Source organism: Taurulus bubalis, assembly GCF_910589615.1.
Source record: "Taurulus bubalis genome assembly, chromosome: 8".
Classification (NCBI taxonomy): domain Eukaryota; kingdom Metazoa; phylum Chordata; class Actinopteri; order Perciformes; family Cottidae; genus Taurulus; species Taurulus bubalis.
The window spans coordinates 8365315-8384508 of record NC_136596.1 but is presented as its reverse complement, the minus strand read 5'-3'; the positions used below and the strand labels follow the sequence as shown (position 1 = coordinate 8384508).

General features: G+C 40.1%; 1 protein-coding gene across 1 annotated transcript; it reads right to left on the bottom strand.

The window, feature by feature from the left end:
- Nucleotides 1-9993: 9993 nt before the first annotated feature.
- Nucleotides 9994-18591, bottom strand: ndc80 (NDC80 kinetochore complex component; the record flags this gene model as incomplete). The annotated part of the gene is made up of 17 exons (XM_079222307.1): nt 9994-10620; nt 10943-11045; nt 11189-11319; nt 11520-11612; nt 11729-11818; nt 12066-12215; nt 12465-12670; nt 13156-13300; nt 13630-13730; nt 13886-13979; nt 14076-14165; nt 14305-14407; nt 14612-14784; nt 15195-15321; nt 15762-15845; nt 18015-18116; nt 18584-18591. 17 exons carry the CDS (start codon nt 18589-18591, stop codon nt 10492-10494), a joined length of 1929 nt encoding a protein of 642 aa, XP_079078433.1. The 3' UTR covers nt 9994-10491.
- Nucleotides 18592-19194: the final 603 nt, after the last annotated feature.

Sequence of the window (19194 nt, the reverse complement as noted above, 5' to 3'; positions counted from 1 at the left end):
TTATTGCATATTAGTGTAATATTATGAAGTGAAATGTAGTAGTAGCAAAACAATATTCAGTATAGTACAGCAGTATTGTAAGTATTAAGTCTACAAAATATATATATATATATATATATATATATATATATATATATATATATATATATATATACACATACACACACACTACCGTTCAAAAGTTTGGGGTCACTTAGAAATGTCCTTATTTTTCAAAGTAAAGCACTGTTTTCTTCAATGAATTAAATTAATCAGAAATACACTATGCATTGTTAATGTGGTAAATGACTATTCTAGGTGGAAACGTCTGGTTTTTAATGAAATATCTACATAGGTGTATAGAGGCCCATTTCCAGCAACTATCACTCAGTGTTCTAATGGTACATTGTGTTTGCTCATCGCATAGAAGACTAATCAACCCTGTCTCCTAAAAATTACGTTCCCCCAGAACTAATACGCATTCCCAATTACGTCCCAATTACTCTGCGGAGAAAAAAGAAAAGAGGGGCGGGGTGAGGCCAGTGACAGCCGGCCGGGCACCGGCCGCAACGGGAGCCCAAGAGTTGGCCGCACCGGGAGGCGAAGACCGCTTGCTCGCCGTTGTTAGGCCGGTCTTCAGACTGCTTGCACCGGGGCTCGGTCTTCAGACGCTTGCCCGCCGCCGTCAGGCCGTCGGTAACACTCCTTCGCACACATCTTAACTGTAACAGTACGTTGTGTTTGACATATTACAATATTTCTGTAAGACCAGTACAGTTAAGATGTTTGGATGTGGTCAGAAATGTTCTGAACACATTCATATCAGTTAGTATTTAGAAAACCGGATGTTGGGTCCCGTGACTCCTTCCGCCCGTTTGAATATTTTTCACGGAAGATTCTGCACTTGATGTGCAAGCAGTCTGAAGACCGGCCTAACAACGGCGAGCAAGCGGTCTTCGCCTCCCGGTGCGGCCGACTCTCGGGCTCCCGGTGCGGCCGGCGCCCGGCCCGGCCGGCTATCACTGGCCTCACCCCGCCCCTCTTTTTTTTTTTTTTTTTCTTCGCAGAGACTAAAAATTAAAATATGCTTAAATAAAGCAACAAAACAATAACACAAACACACGATTATGAACGTATTTGTAATACGTCAAACACAAACATAAAAACAATAAAACAAAAATATGTGTATAATCTACATACGTGTTTAATCAACCTATACGTGTATAATCAACGTATGTGTAATACGTCAAACACAAACATAATCAGGGAGGAGATACGTTTCTGATCAAACGTAATTGGGAATGCGTATTAGTTCTGGGGGAACGTAATTTTTAGGAGACGGGGTTGGACTAATGGATGATTAGAAAACCCTTGTGCAGTTAGCACACACTGGAGCATCACATTGTGGGTTCCATTATACTCTCATGTGTACACTTGGGTATTGACAAAAGAAGAATTAAAACACATAATGATCATAGTTTGTCAGCTTCTCGACGAGTGACGCTGTTCGGCACTGACTGAGTTTCTCCAGCTCTCCCCAGGTTGGCAAAAAAAGCATCTCAAAATGCATCAGATTGATGCTTTAAAATATGGAATATTTAAATTTTTCTTATGGGAGAGCATGCCCCAGGACCCTCCTAGAGGGGTAATATCCTTCTCACCTTTTCCACCCCTGACCCGTTTTCATGCCTGGATCATCCCAATAGCACAGCTTTAAGTACTAGAACACAAAGGTTGTACAGTCATTAAGAAAACATCCATATTTACCTTCCAGCTCTGGTCTGCACGTCTCTGAATGTTAAATCCACTCCTTTTGGTCACACAGAGGGTAAAAAGTGCGGGAATGTGATAGCAGGCTAGTGCTTGAATTTTGCATAAATGTTGCAAACTTGTGTGGGACCGGCGCGCTCGCGCGCGCGCACACACACACACACACAGATTTACAGCAGGCCCAATCACATACAAACAAGCACACGCGCACACACATACACACACACTTACAGCAGGCCCAGACATGAGGAGACAGACTGAAGGTACACAGGACCTACAATTTCTACACTTTTATTAGCCCGGGACCCGAACACCCTGTATGTAATATAAATGGCCGTTTCTCAATACCCAAGTCCCTGACAAGCCCCTGCTCAGCACACCACCTGCGCACATTCCTCTCTGAAAAACCCCGTCTCGTCCCAAACTGGGTACATAACGCAGTGGCGATATCACCACACGTGCCATTCTTTCTGTGTTCTGAAATAAAACCTGCATATTCGTGCAATGCCATCCTGCTGAGGTGCGTCTCATGGATGTCTGACTCCAACACCGCCAACTACTGATAGTTTCCGGGTCACAACACAAAAACCTACGCAAAATTGAGAAAGAAGATTTTCACTCAGTATTTTAATTATCGATGTCCATGTTTAAAGCACATCAAAGAAAATCAGAGAACGGGTCGTTTTTCGTTTTCCGTTTTCACGGACCGTGATGTAGTGTTTATTCCGTCTTCTGTATTACACAAATAATACAAAGATAAGTATTACGTTGATGCTCTAAGTTTGTGGTTAACACGGTGGCGCAGGGGTTCGTCTCTGCGCCTGTCACACCAGAGGCCCGTGTTCGATACCGTCGACAGGCTCGTCTTCTGTCCATATAGTCAGGACTCGTAATGCTATAAGCTCTCAGGTGATGCATCCTAAGTGTTGCTAGCTGCCGAGTGATGCATACGAGTATACCCGATAACCTCACGTAGCCCCAATATACGTGAGGATTGCCGGGAGCACATATGGTACCGTATGGCAAGTTGAGGCCTCTGTGGTGTGGACATAGTCCCTGTGTTAAGTGGGTTTACTAGCTCCGCTAGGTTTCCTCCCACGCCCTAATGGATCGTTCCACTGGATGTTCGCTGACAATTAGGGAACCCAGGGGAAATTGGGGAAAAATCTTTTATTATATATAAAATCTTGACAAAACAATTATTATAAATATATTTATTTATATATATTATATTATTATAAATAAATATATATTTATTTATATAAATATATATATTTATTTATAATAATATAATAATTGTTTTGTCAAGATTATCACGTGTTTATAATATATGGGTGGTGAATGGCTGAAAGTATTCTGACAGTATATTTAATTATATATCATAGGTTAGGCAGACTAACATTTCTGAAGGAATATAAACATATTGTAAAATGCTGTTTTTATTTATTTTATGTATATTTATACAGCAGTTGTTTTGTCAAGATTATCACGTGTTTATAACATATAGTGGTGAATACAGGCTCAAGAAAGAAAGTATAGTATTCTGACAGTATATTTAATTATATTTAGTAGGGGCAGACTAACATGGTATTCATTTCAGTGTGTTTGGCTACAACTTGAATTGCTACAATTTGAAAGATGCCTCCGGTATATTCTGCTTAAATATCTTTGAGATGACACAAAGGCAGTTGCCGACTTTGCCATCCTGATGCTGCGTTCACACCAAAACGCAGCGAGATAATTACATGTTAGATGTTTAGTTACAAGACACATTTGAGCTCTACGTCCATGCAGGAGCTGCCATACCAGTTGTTTTCAGCATTTTATTCCCTGAACATGAAGCAACTCTGATTTACCTCGCAACTCACAAGTCAACATTGGTGAAAGGTTTGACCAAAGATAGACAGTTTTATAAAAAAAAATCATTCAACCACACATGATGAAAAAGGGAATTAAACCTTTGCAGCTCCCTTAAATAGCATTGTTTTGGTGGGGAGCAAAAACAGATATTCAGAGAAAATATTCATCAGGTGACCAGGAAAGAACATCCAAATGAATGATAATGTTGCTCCATGGATTATTATGTAAACTAGCAACTATTGGCTCAAATGTACGCCATATATTGTATTAGAAGTGGACATTAGTCACTGTGAGATCATCCATTGGCTTGTGAACTGCAATTTTGAAACCTCAAGTTTGTTGCGGGCATCTTGGTTTATTGCTGTCGCCATCTTGGCTTTTAGCAACTAGAAGTGACACCAGAGGGTGCACAGTAAAATTGTCAGTGTTAGTGCAACACTTAAAGAGTCAAATGTAACACTAAACTAGTGAACATATGGTCCCTATCTACAGAGTGTTAAAGTTACACTGAACGTAGTGTTAACATTTCAGAGTCAATTCAACTCTGGTAAGAGTTCATATTTTACACTACACTACACTACTACTACTAAGTGTTACTCAGATTCTACACTATGATGTAAATAACACTTGGCATTGTTATTTACATTTGACTCAAAGACTAATATTACTCTTCATTAGTGTTAGACCTACTTAACACTAAGTGTTGTTTTAACTGACTCTTGCCATTGTTAAAACATATTTACTCTTGTATTTACTCCCTATTAGTGTAGTTTTTATCCAACACTTACTTACTTTCAATTGACTCCTTTTTAACTCTTCAACAGAATAACTATGAAGTGCATTTTCTCACTTTACCATGACCAGCTAACACTTAAAACAATACAACAAAAACATGCCTGCAGGGGAAAAAACAACAAACTCCAGTACATCAGATCTTAATAATTTATTAAACATAAAAACATTTTAGTTTAGTTTACATACAATGTTCACTTATGTTGATGAGACGGCAGTGTGAAGGTTTGTTTTCCGTTTCTGGCGTTTAAATCCAAAAACGAAAATACGAGAAAACCAAACGTTAATGTTAGAAGAACATTAATTAATCAATATAAATAAATAAACCTGGATATGTTAACAGTAGTGACTACAGGCAGTTTAATGTGCATGTATATATTATGTTCACATCATGAATCAACTTTTCAATTAATCCGTGCGGCGTTGTGCGGTGAAAAGCGTGACAAAAATAAAGCAGCCGGGAATCTGTTCTGGGAGTAAATCCAGACACTTTACTGTGACATGTTATTTACACAACTTTACGTGGACCCATGACAAAACGATTCAAAACCGATACCCAGTTGCTCAGTTGAGGGGAAATAATTACTTCAATAATTACTTCATGAGTAAAGTTGATCATCTCAGAAAGAACTTGACACCCACTGATGGCTCCTCCTCATGCACACTAATTGAGAATTATATGATGAAGTATACAAACTGACAATTTGATTTTGTGCAGGTTACTTCCCCTGACATTGAGAGAATGTTGTTGTCTCTGCCTACTGATAAAATGGCTGGTATTAGACATATTAGACAGGAGTGTCCCCAGCCCAGTGTAGACGCACCTGCCGGGTGGAAACAGAGGGCGCAGCAGAACACAAGCCAAAGGCAGCCAGGTGATGACGCAGCCCCAGCAGAGGATGGTGCAGCCAGGCAGCAGACAATGTCACATCTGCACGTGTCGCAGTGATGATGTTTTCACCTTACCACCTCCCCCACAGACCTAGGGCCTGTGATGGCACACGGAGGTGAAGCACTCGGGTTCCCTATTGACGTGTCCACATCCACCAAACAAAGTATGAAACATGGCCATATTGTGGGGGATAATGACTGACTCACAGAATTAAGTCCATAATGCAGACTCTGAAACTGAACAAACTCTGTTTAAAAATTGCCAGTAACTACATGTTAACGCCGTACTACAGCTGTAAGCGTAGGTGCCGATGCATGAGGGGATCAGAGCAAAATCCACACCTCCATACAATTGACGATAGCCTTAGTGGCTGGTGTTAAATGTGCCACAAATGGCACTTTGTCTGTTTTTGTCACTATAAGAATAATGTAGCGGACTCCATCGCTAAAACTTGTAAACCTCTTGAATTCTTGTGTTTTCTCATTTAGTAGATGTTCATGAGCATATGCCTAGTGGAGAGGACGCTTGTGGGGGTTCGGTTAACTGCCTCGCGAGAAGAGCAGCAATTATGGGTAACAGGGGCCTCTAGGGACCCTGCGTCTGGGGTGGTTCGCTCTCACACGGGTTTGTTGGGTGCGCCTGTTTTGCTCCATCCTCAGTTAGTTTTGGTGGCTCATGGGGTTCCCCATGGAGCAAGAGAGGAGGAAACGGGGGCTTTGCAGGCTCCCTGGTGGTCTCTGTGCATGTTGCCCACAGTCAGCATTGACTGATATAGTCAATGCTGACATATCATTGATATATCTATATATATATATATATATATATATATATATATATATATATATATATATATATATATCAATGATGTATCATATATATATAGATATATCAATGATGTATCATATATATATATATATATATGATATATCATTGATATATATCTATCTATCTATCTATCTATCTATATATATATATATATATATATATATATATATATATAGATATCTATATCTATATATATCTATATCTCCCTCTAAATTAAAGCTGCTCGCTGCTCGCTGCTTGTTTGATGTATTACAAATACGTTTATAATCGTGTGTTTGTGTTATTGTTTCTGTTGCTTTAGTCGGCCGCACCGGGAGGCGAAGACCGTTTGCCCGCCGTTGTTAGGCCGGTCTTCAGACTGCTTGCACCGGGGCTCGGTCTTCAGACGCTTGGCCGCCGCTGTCAGGCCGTCGGTAACAGCCTCCTTCGCGTCGGCTCCGGTCTTCTCTGAGTCGCATGAAAAAATCTGCGATTTACTGACCAGGCCGGTTGGAAGCAGGGTGGAGGATGACACGCAGCCACCGATGTAAAGAAGTGCTCTCGCTGCTTCTGTCCGTCTTTTCTCCGTCATTTTTCTCCTCCATGATGTTTAGAGAACTTGCCTCGCGTCGGGAAATTACTGACGTAATTATCTTTCACTAGAAATTATCATGATGTTGTGGTCAAACCCTTTTCATTCCTCATCTCATTTTAGGGAGGAAGTGACGTGTGTGTTGTCGTTCGTTATGCTAGTGTGGGGGATGCTAAGTGAGCTTGTTAGCTGTTCCGTTTGAGCTAACGTTACTGTTAGCGAAGAGCCCCGTTGCAATACTGTGAACACTCAATCAATACACCTGCAAGTTAAGGAAACCAACGTATGCGAGTCGTTACTGCGGACATTACAATATCAAAGTTTACACGAACATGTTTGGTAACTGTCAAGGTTGAAATGACAACTAACGGTCGCGCAATTTAAAGCTACCTGTTATTTTAAGTGCGCACTGATATGGAACGCTCTAAATGTAAACAGGCTGTACAGTACTTTATGGCTGAATAAACTACACCTCGTGACTCACTCTCAACCAATCAGAATGCTTGATTTGATCTACCCGTATTATAATGAAGAATAAATGATTCAATCAATGTTTACAGGTAGAAGGATCAATTAAATTGGTTCCTGATGATTGTTATAATAACTTAACTATGTGATTGAATAGATTAGTTTAAATTGCTTGTTCCCACCTCACTGACATGTTGTTTTAAATCCAGTACCCTGAAGATTGAGGTCGTTTGACTCATCTCCAAAGATCGTGTCAGGGTTTAATTAATATATGTCAGCATTCCCTATCTATCTTTTATTTAAATACACATTTTTTTTCATCTAATGTGTAAAAAAAAAACGAACGTCCAGTGGAACGGTCCATTGGGGTGTGGGAAACCTAGCGGCAGCTAGTAAAACTTTAACACAGGGACCACACATGTCCACACAACTAATAAGGTGCCTTTCGGCAATGACCCTCACGCCTGCGTGAGAGTATCGGGGATACTCGAGCTTCCCTTTCGGTACTGAGCTTGCCCTCACGATATGTGCCAGAGGACTTGGCCGCAGAGCAATCTGGGCGTGCCACGCTAGATACGCCTGACGACGACATGGGCCTCTAGTGTGACAGGCGCAGAGATGAACCCCTGCGCCACCGTGTTAACCAAATACTTAGAGCATCGATGTAATACTTATCTTTGTCTATCTCTTCTTTTGAAGTTATTTTTTTCTCTCTCAGGTGGGTCTTTTCCGTCAGTCGGGGTGAAGTCTCGTACCAGTACCTTCGTGAGCTGGTGGGGTCCGACCCCGACGGCGTTTCATAAGGCGGTCAGTCGGCCTTCGACGTGACCGACACAGTTAAGCTTCAGAGAGCTGCCTGAGCCCATCTTAGTGAAGATGGGCTCAGGCAGCTCTCTGCAAATCATTCAGTCATCACTGCAAATTCACAATCTAACATACTCGGCAAAGTAAAATGCTAATGCTGACATTTAGTCAATATCACACATTTCATTAGAGTCGCTGACACATTGACGCACTCAATTCCTTCTGGATAAACTGATGTTTGCGGATCTTTAAATTAAAATTCTGGCCCATACCACTGTTTTACCCATTTGAACCACCAACCACGCTGTCCATTTTCCAAAACATACCATTAGTTTTCAAATTAGTTTAATGATATTGTAGCGACCCTGGGTCAGGAAAGCTACGAGACGTAGATGGCTTATAGGGTGTTTAGGGGAACATAGAACAGGCTACTGTTGGCCGTAGCCTACGCCAAAACAACAGCAAAACCCCGTGAAAGCCTCTCAACCAGCTTCACGTCTGCTCCGGGTCATAGACTCTGCTCCGAACTGCTCGTAACACAACACCACACAACACAACAACAACCTCGCTCTCCAATCACAGACACGCTTCACAGCTACCAGCTCATGAGACGTTCACTGACATCCTGAACATAACATTTATAACATAACATTTCCCTCAGTCCGTTACAATATGATACAAATATATAATGAACAAAGATCAGATACAGAAACAGTTGTTTGCCAAGTACCTTACACATACAAGGGATTTGGCTCAGTGATGCATTTATAGAGATTTAAGTCTTGCAGGAGAAAGTTAATCCAAGACTGTGAACATGGAGTTGGCCTTATTTTCTTCAAGTTCATAATGAGAATATTAGCAGGTTATCTTTCTACTTGCAGATTTCCCTCAGGATCAGCAGCTGGTTGCCGCTCAGGCGGCCATCTTGCTGCTTCCCGACGAGAACAGGATGGCACTGCGCACGCTGCTGGGCTTCCTGGCGACGTGGTCTCCTGCGTGGAGGAGAACCAGATGACCCCAACCAACATCGCAGTTCCACCTCAACAATCGCAATTTAGTGCAACTCTTTGCTTAAAATGAAGACTTTTAGTACTGAGGTCCTGCTTTAACATGTTGCTGTATCCAGTCCTGTTCACCTTTTTCCATTGGAACTATAACAAAATGCAAAACCAAAGAAAATGATGAACCCAGAAAAGTAAAGGTGGTATTTTAAGTGTCAGGTTGTAGGACAGTTTCTTCCTTTAAATGAGTGAATTGGAAAAAGATGCACTTCTGCAAAATCATAAATCAACACCACCGCGTCCAACATTACTGTTGTTGTTTGTCTTGTCTTGTCTAATGTCTAATGTATGCACCTTCCACCTAACAAAATTCCTCGTTTGTGTAAACATTCCTGGCAATAAACGGATTCTGATTCTAATTAGCAGCTGAATCAGAAAACACTGACTTCTGTAATTGAAAAAGATTCCAGTGAAAACCCTCAAGCGTCGACTGTCCGACAAACATGCCGAGTGCACTGAAGAAAGAAAAAATAGAAAACGGTACAACGAGCGACGTTGACCATGAACAGGAGAAAGCATTGTGGAGACATATGGCCGACTCGGTTTGAGTCACAAACTTCTAAAATAAACACTTCCTTTGCCTGCTATTTCATTGGTAATCAGCGTTTGCCAGAAACAAGCGAGTCAAATTCATAAATTCCCAGATTATTGGGTTTGGATACCTGGAAGTATAAAGTTGAATTAATTTAGTTCTGATGGAGCTGCAGGAATGCTGAATAAACTCCAGTGTTTGCATTTATTTTGACCAACCTTTAACAAGTGGTGTATCGCTGTAGACTCCCATTGCAATCTTGAGCGTAAGCAGGAGATTCAACGTAGAAAACCAACTAATACACATTATATTAGGTGCTTACATCAGTCAAGAGAGATGTTAAAAGGCGTTAATGTCTGAATACTTTATTAAACTAAGTAGATATTGAAGAAACTGCAACATTAACAATAACCAATAGAGGAAAATGTGTAAATATATGGCAACCTGAACACTCGAGTTCTAGCAACCTGAGGCGAGTGCTGCCCTCTAGTGGCTTCGGTACAACACAACTATCAGACGAGGTGCAGTATGAACGGTGAGGATGTTTACAAACAATATATTGACTCCACCTTCAAACAATAATTTTCATCAACATCAAAAACTGAAAAGTGTAGACAAAAATGACACAAAAACATTAAATAGCAGAAATAAAAAGGACATGCATTAAGACTTCAAAACCTCCATCTTGATGCAACCGCTTTGTATTTAAATGCATCCGTGTTGGCAAAAAACACATCGCTGAATAATTTATACAGAGAAAACTGACAGTGACATTTTTGTTATTCTATGGTTCTAAGTCATATGATACACTTCCACAACTTGTTCAGAACTAACAAAGTAAGTTACATGTTTTCAAGATGGATAAAACTATAAACAAGAAATGACAGGGAGAACTCCCCCACACGTCCATCGTCTCTGAAAGACCTCCATCCTCCCTTTACAGGCTGTTTGCTTTGGACGTGAAGCTCTTCAAAGTTTCCCTCAGCTTCTGCACAGCAGCTTCATCCTCTTCCACATCCTTAGAGCAGGCACGTTGCACTCGGCTGTGCAGATCGTCCAGGCACTTCTGTTGTACAAGAACCACAGGAGTCAATGGGGTATATTACACGCATTGATGTATTAGAACGATACAAACGCAGGTACAGATGCGGCATGATAATGAGTATCAGACCAATATGCATGGAAAGGGTTAAGATGTCGAGTCACTGATGGCTACAGTCACATCTAAATCACACTGACAGACTCACAATGTTCGTATATCAAACATGTGCTTGTGATGTCTGCACTGTTTGATACGTTACTCCTTTTCTTGCTAAAACAAATTGAAGAATGCTGGAGACATAGATTCTTCCGTGCAGGGGACAGAAGTAGAGTTGCAAGGAAGTTACCTCTGTGATCGACAAGTGGTTAGCAGCTGTGGAAAATACAGACGCAAGGTTGTTGACTACTGTTCGTCTCTCCTCATTGGTCTCCTGCAGCACCAGGTGGTACCTGAAGAAGAGACGGCAGCACGTGTTTTACGCCAAAACAAAAGAAAACCTCCAGGACTTTAAAACTCACACACCATGCCCTGTTTCATGAAAATTAGAATAAACGAGGCTCCAGCAGGATGAAGTAATCCTTAAGTCACTCACTGTTGTTGCGCTGCCTTCAGTTGTTGCACGGCCTCGTCGTAACCGGAATTAACCATCTTCTGAAGAATGGTAACATGGTTCTCCGCTGACTCCACCTCTGCTGCCCAGTCCTGTTCCTCTTGGACAAGTTCCTTTACAGACACAAACACACAGGAATCATATCGTTACTACATGAATGATGCACCTGTGCACACTGCGTGTTCCCAACATGTTACAAATGTTCCCTCGTTCCCGTTTTTCAGCTGAGAAGACAAATAGTTCACTGCTGACATGTACAATCTGGTGAAAGCAGTACGGCGTTTCTAGCAACATAAAGCAGAATGAACTATACCTGCATGTCAGAATCCAACCGTTCATCCAGCTTGCGAATCTGCTCTCTCAGCTGCTTTAGGTCGTTGGACTTGTCCAAGATGTTAGAATTCACCTTAAAGACACACGTTTAAAAATAACAAATGGGACGGGAAAAAATATTTTAAAAAGCACGTTGTATCAACGGGTGTCAGTACGGTAAAAAGTTAACAGTGCGCAAGATTATGTTACCTGATCATTAGACCCCTCCAGACTGAATTTCATGTTGGCATATCGACTGCTCTCTTCATCCACATCACTGGCCAGCTTTCTCAGGAGCATCTGCAACACAAAGCATATATGTTTTTTTTAAACATCACACACAATACACTTTTTTATTTATTTCCAAGGCCTACAATGCCGTTAATATTTAAATATATTATGTCCAAAGCAACAAATAACTGGATATAACCTAAGCATAAGGGATAGTAACCGTAACGTGTTCATACTGAATTGAATTAAAAAACATCCAAATACAAAAGTCTGGTTCTTATACAGATAAAAATGCACGTTTTTTTGCTGGAAGTACCTTCATCTGCGTTTCATGTTGAACCACGCTGCCGGCTCCACATCCAAATGGCTTGATCTCAAAATCATGACCACAGGCATTCTCTGCAGACAGTGGTATCAGCTTCAGTTTGCGTGCCAGCTTGTGGTACTCTGCTTCCTTCAACTCCACCTGGATTTGAGGAAAACAACAGGATAGGAAGGGCAAGGAAACAAGTTAAATTAAAAAGGTCAAACTGTGTGCCACTGGATGAAAAACATGGGATATTATCAATCTAAGACTACAAATGGGTAGCAAAAAACACGGACACAAAATATCATAGTTTAATCTAAAATATTAAGAAGACTGACTCATAAGTCACATTCGCCATCTTAAGAACTATTCTGGCTCCTTTGTGCATACATACTACAGTAGAGGTACCTTCTCTTTCACTTTGGCCAGAGCAAGCTCCTCGTTCCACTCGTGCTGTTCAGCCTCTTCAAGAGACTTGCTGAGACTGGAGAGGGTCTGTTGGAGTTCCCTCTTCTCTCGGTTGATCCTCTCGATATCCGCTGGAGTGAACTTCTGCTTCTGCAGGAGGAGTTGCAGTTCATTTTGCTCATGTTTTAGAGACTCCAGGTGACTGCCTGCAAAGATAAAAAGAAACTAAAAACATGACATTTTCAAAATCAGATCCAAACCGCAGTTCTGATCAGAAAGAGAGTTTCATAGATTTTGAACTATGTGACAGCCCACATGACACTATTTAAACACCTCGGTACCCATGTGCTAATTTGACCTTGAATACTGTGAAGTTACTCCACAAAAACTATGTTCTTGGTGGAAGCTTTCTTTGCACTGAATGATGAGACATTTGCACTCTTCCACTGTATGTAGTTTTAATAACACTGCAAAGTATGATCTCTGATGCCTATTCATTCAAAACAGGAATGTTAAATGCTTTATAAGGAGGACTCGAACTGAGAAAGGAAGAACTTGGTTTACCTAATGCACAGTAGTAATTCAGACATCTTCATGGTGACTTAAATACTAAGATCCAGACATATCGGATGCAAAACAAGACCCAGTGAATCCCAGGAAAGTCCTGGCTAACTGACATGGTTATATTTACCAGTCGTCTCCAGCTCATCACTCAGTTCTGAAGCTCTGCTCTCCAGGTTGGCTTTAAAGGACTCCAGGTTGCTTCGATAACTCTGGAGCTTCTTGAGGTCCGCCTGCAGCTTCACCCTTTCCATTCTCTTGGTCATTAGACGGTCCTGTCCAGGGAGAGAGACAATTCTTTGTCAGATGTATTGTTACTCACACCAAAGATGCTTCATATAACTGATGGTGACAAATTGAGTGCACGACCCAAATTATTCTGGCTACCACTTTAACACATGTGCACCTCCAATAATTGTAATTTCCCCTTTTCTTTGTCGGCCGTATTATTTTGTTGCTGATGCTCAGGTTTTCACCTTTACCACTTAGAATTATTGCACTACAATTTATTAAGCTGTATTTAAGAAATGGTGAATATCAACATTTTTAAATCATAATCTAATCTGTGCACATTGGGATGTGTAATTATAAAAGGTCTCCTGACCGCATGGCTCTCCTTCTCCAGTCGTTCAACCTCTTCACTGAGTATTCTGTACTTCTCCTCCATCGAGGCCAGCAGGCCCTCGTCAACGTTGTACAGTTTCTCTGTGAAGATTTTTTTGAGAGAAACGTTTTCAGTGGGACTCAGAATCTCACACAAAAAATAAATTGAAACTAAAAATTAACATTATTCTTGTATACAAACAAAGCAATGCATTATTAAAAAACAACAAATGTCATAAGAGAGATGCTGTGCTTACTTAGTTTATTGAGGAACAATTCATCCACATCTTCAAATGCATCTTCACCCTGCATGAACTTGGAGTATGCCTCAGCTGTGTAGTCCTGGAGGAGCTGCACAGAAGAACGTGAAAAATAAGCAAACCCACACAGTTTTTTAGATTTAGACCGACAAAATAAGAGTGACTATATGATGTTCAGTTTGAGCACCTTGTTATACTCAGCCCCCTCCTCGATATTATCCTTGTCTTCACAGAAGTCACTGAACAGCAGCTCCTGCTTACTCAAATCCCAGGTGATCTGACACACAGAAGAAGAACAAACACTGGTTTTAATTAAACAAAAATTGCACAAGTTTAGTTTATGCTGCATGATATGCAAATTAACCTGGTTTTATTCCACAGAAATTGATATTTGAAAATGTATTTTTGCTCCTCACCGTGACTTGGTCAATAAGCCACATGAGAGCCCCGAGTGCCTGCGGCCAGGTGTGGGGAGCTCCAACAGAATACATTGAAGACTTGGAGAGAACAAATGGATAGCTGAAACCAGAAACAGAGACAAACAATCAGCAATGTTGCTTAAACTGGAGAAAATGTGTCAACATCAAGGCTCACAACCAATGGTTAATGTTCAGACATCTTGTACCATGCTTTTGTTATATGCTGTATCCATTTTTAAGATTTTCTCTCAGTCGTTTTTTTAAAATCGTCTTTAATATAGTGCTTTGTTATGATGAAACTTACTTCACGGCTTTCAGGATAGCTGGAACCTCCTCTTCAACTTTGGAGTTAGGCATCTCAAAGGTTGGGTCTAGCTGACGGTAGATGAACTCAAACACCTTCACAAACTCCTTGGTAGAGGGAGACTGGAGGGTCTTGGCTGACAAAATGCCCGGGTAACCCTGCTCAGTCAAGAACTGGAAGGACATGAGAGAGAATGTCAGGCAGGGTCAAGCAACAGTATAGATTCCCACTCATATTGGTCAACACCGTCCTACTCTTTGCTGCCAATGAAAGTACAAAACAAAGTTGAGCTACAATTCGATTTCACACACAGATATCTTCTGTAATCATTTTCAGTACCAATAAAGTAATACAAATGAATAAATAAAACACAAACATAATATAGTTAAGTTATGCTAATATAGTGGTAGGAGGACCATCTGTAGAACTGATGGTGCTACCTTTGTGTGGTAAATGTGTCCAGCAGACGTGTCAGAAATATAATGTGCCTGTTGTTGGCTGCCAAAGACATTTTCTGGACACAACTACTATGTGTGTGTGTGTGTGTGTATAAATGATATGGGCTGAGAAAAAAAGTGTTTACCTCATGCAGCTGTCTGATACATTGCTGAACAAAGGATTTATCGTGCAGAGGTCTGGCGTCTTTGATCTTCTCCGTTCCTCCGAACCTTGAAATGGTGCTGTTGCGAGGCATACTGGCTCCTACAGTTCTGCAGGCAAAACAGTAATACACCGCCACATTATCAAATATAATTGTTTATCACAAACAATGAATCTGATTTATTTTACCTTCTTTAATTTACTTATTACATTTTCCCTCATTAATTCTGCTAATTTGTGTTTGTGACACTGGTTTGAATCTAGTAAGTAACTGAAAGCTCAGTGAGCGGAAGTTTTCAGAGGCATTACTCTTTTTGAGATCATACTCACAGGATATTTATGTACAGAGCTTTCCTTCTACACTGTAAGATGAAGACAATACATGTTGACCACTTTATTTTATCTTACTACTATTGTAATTGTACTGGTACAAGTATGTGCTTTTATTGATGCATATACTGTATGTTCTCAGTCGTGTACAGTTGTTCTTTTTTTAATGTTAAGCACATAGTAATGCAAATTTGTATATTTCTGAATATTATTCACTTACCGGCCACCAAAGAAGCTGGTTCGTCTTTCAGAGTTCACAGACTGCGGTTTGGGTATATTCAGCTTTCCAAAGGAAGGCTGTTTACTGTAAAGAAAAAAGCATGAACAAATGGATATACTTCACTTTCTGACTGACATTTGCATATGCCGCTACTACTCAATTCTTCAAGATTATTTTAAAATGTATTTAACTGGGAGAAGCTTTATTGAGATTAAAACTCACGCGACAGGCAGCAGCAGTTTCAGACGCACAACATAAACCAGTTACGAACAATACAAATGTCTGATCACAGCATAGGTACTCCAAAATAAGACTCATTAGCTCACATAGGGACAAATAACGGTCATAGCATCTACAACCTAATGTACCTTTTTTCAACTCCTTCAGGCTATTTTATTTTTTTTAAAGAAAGACCATCTCCCCAAAATCTGCAACAAATTCGAAGCTGAAGGAGCAGCATACCCAAAACCAATTTTCTCGATTCAATACGGAAACTGGGGAAAAATAGCAGACAAATAGCTTCCAGCATCTTTCAGATGGATAGATATGATGAAGTTAAGAACTGCCTTATAAGGACATGCCTCTTATTAAGCCTACAGGCCAACCAACAATACCATACAGGGAGTGAGGGCCTTAAGATTTGTAATGAACTCAAGTGCTCCATATACAGTATCTAAAGAGCTTTGAGAAGATGCATACAACATTACCATAGTCATTCAGACATAAATGTAGCAGCAACACATCTGCTTTTTGCGTCAAAAGAAAAGAAAGACTTATTTCTGGAATAAAAACACAGTTTCACTTTCTTCATAAAAGGCTAAATGTGAGTCTTAAAAAGAGAGAATTATCAATTAAGAATCCTAAATATTTAAGACGATATAGATGCAATCACATTGCCCCTGAAACGTAACAGACTCTCTACGGAGTCCTGACATCAATATCACCAGATGTACAAAAACAAGTACACGTCTAAACAATGAAGCATCGGATTTAATAACGACCAGTGTTTGGGTCGGGTCCCAGTTTGTCTTAACAGGAATATGAAATATCATGAAACTAAACCAGTGTATTTCAAACTGAGACATCTCTATGCAATATGTTGGATACAACAAGTATTATGAAGTCCGGTAAAATTGGAAAGAGATTCACAGATTCTGACTTCCAGGATCAATAACTCTTTTGCTAAACGGTGTTAAAACACAAACGATACCACTCTCTATATGCAGCCGGCTGTGAGACGAGTGCGCACAGGGGCGCAGGAATTAAATATAAAAAAAAAAAAAATCATAGAAATTCATATAAATCATATTTCTTCAAAAGGATAAGTGTAGTACATCAAGGGGGAGCCCATTGATGTAGGACATGATTTATGTCTTTTTAAACTGTATTACTGTGACCGTATTGAATATTAATTGCAATTAAATATTAATAGAAAATCATAGAAAACATTTCTTCAAAAGGACAACTGTAGTACAACAAGGGGGAGCCCAATGAAGTACGACCTGATTTTTGTCTTTTTAAACTGTATTAATGTGACTATTAAATATTAATAGAAAATCATATAAAACATATTTCTTCAAAAGGACAACTGTAGTACAACAAGAGGGAGCCCAATGATCTAGGACATGATTTTAGTCTTTTTAAACTGTATTACTGTGATGCTATAGCATATTAATATTAATTAAATATTAAGAAAATTCATAGAAATTATATTTCTTCTAAAGGACAACTGTAGTACAACAAGGGGGAGCCCATTGCTGTATGACATTATTTTGGCAATGCTACAATTCATAATGGTGAAGTCATTGAATATTTTTCTAGTATGTATTTTCTGCATTGCACTTTGCAGAACGGTCCCTGCGCCCCTGCGCGCACTCGTCTCACAGCCGGCTGCACATTGAGACCAATGTTATCCGTACAGCTCGGAGAACGACCCGCTTTTATAAAACGAAGGTTGTAGCTTGTTGTCTGCATCACTACGATTACAGAGAGGTATTGTTTGTGTTTTAACACTGTTTAGAGAAAGAGTAATTGATCCGGGAAGTCCGAATCTGTGAATCTCTTTCCAACTTTACCGGACTGTATTATGAGACGTAGTCAAAGAGTGTATATCGTTAGTTGTTTTGTGGGTTTGACTAACATCAGGACGTATGTGCCTATTGAAAGAGCGGACTGCGCACGTCGTACAGGAAAGCAGTATCTCTGCTTACTATGCAACTAAAATGAATGACTTTAGTATGACTTCTAACCAACCTCTTTGGCGTTGTGTACGCCATGCTCATCCTGTTACTGTCTTGCACTCGCAAGACAGCAAGATCCGATGGTCTGCCGATTGTTCCTCGACTCATCCTTCCACTGGACGCAAATACAAGAAAGATAAACAGATGCAGTTTGCTAACGTCATTCTAGTGTTTTACAAAGTACACACAAACACATGCATATTAGAGTGCTGATGTCGGCCATGTTTTTAAATGAATGCCCATAACGTTAGATATGTCCCCAACAGACTGACGTTAACGTAAATCAGGTCACTTAGGTTAGCTAAAGACAACTAGCGTTAGTTAGCTAATGTTTCTCCTTCGGTTACCTAGTATCACGTCGGAATAGCCGTGTTCTAACTAAATCTAATAGGCGTTGTTACAAAGTACAGCTCATGTAACGTAATATTCAATATACGGTTGGTAACGTCGGTTAAATTAACGCTAGCTAGCTAATTGTAGCTAAAGCCAAACCACAATAACAGCGACGGGCATGATCTTAAGCAAGCGAAACAAAATAGCAAAATGACTTATTATGCTTATTTAAGTAAGTTAAAAACGTACCGCTCCATATTTTAACGTTGAAAAGTTAATGTTTCCAAACTGAATCGAGCATCTGAACAGACGAAGTCGCAAACGAACCCCGCCAAAAAATACAAATATTGGATGGTGATTACGTCACCGAAGTACGGAAAGCCACTTGGTCCAAGAAGGCTTCGTAATGCTCTTTACAAATATGACTTGTCCACAGCGTCACACCCACACGCATTATCAACTTTACAGACCATGTTATCGTCCCATAGAGGAAAATATGTTGGAAGAGCAGTTTAATATTTACATTCCCATATGAAAATGGGCTGATACATTTTGGCTGTATGAATAGAATATTCAAAAAGTTGGGAAAGTCCTAAATAAGAGATTATTTCCCAGATTGTACTACAAATGACTGTAATGATCCCAAAAGTCTTGACATATTTGACTCTAGTGATCATATTGCTTTATGTACTAAATGCAGCTGGTATAAAAATATATAAAGCAAAACAATATAGTAAGACAGGTAGTTACTGATGACTTCCATCATAATGGGTGCGAATGATTCTCCAAAAAGGGCAAATTTAGTAACACCCCCCGGAATTAAATATTACCGATTGAAATCATGGTACATTCAAATATAA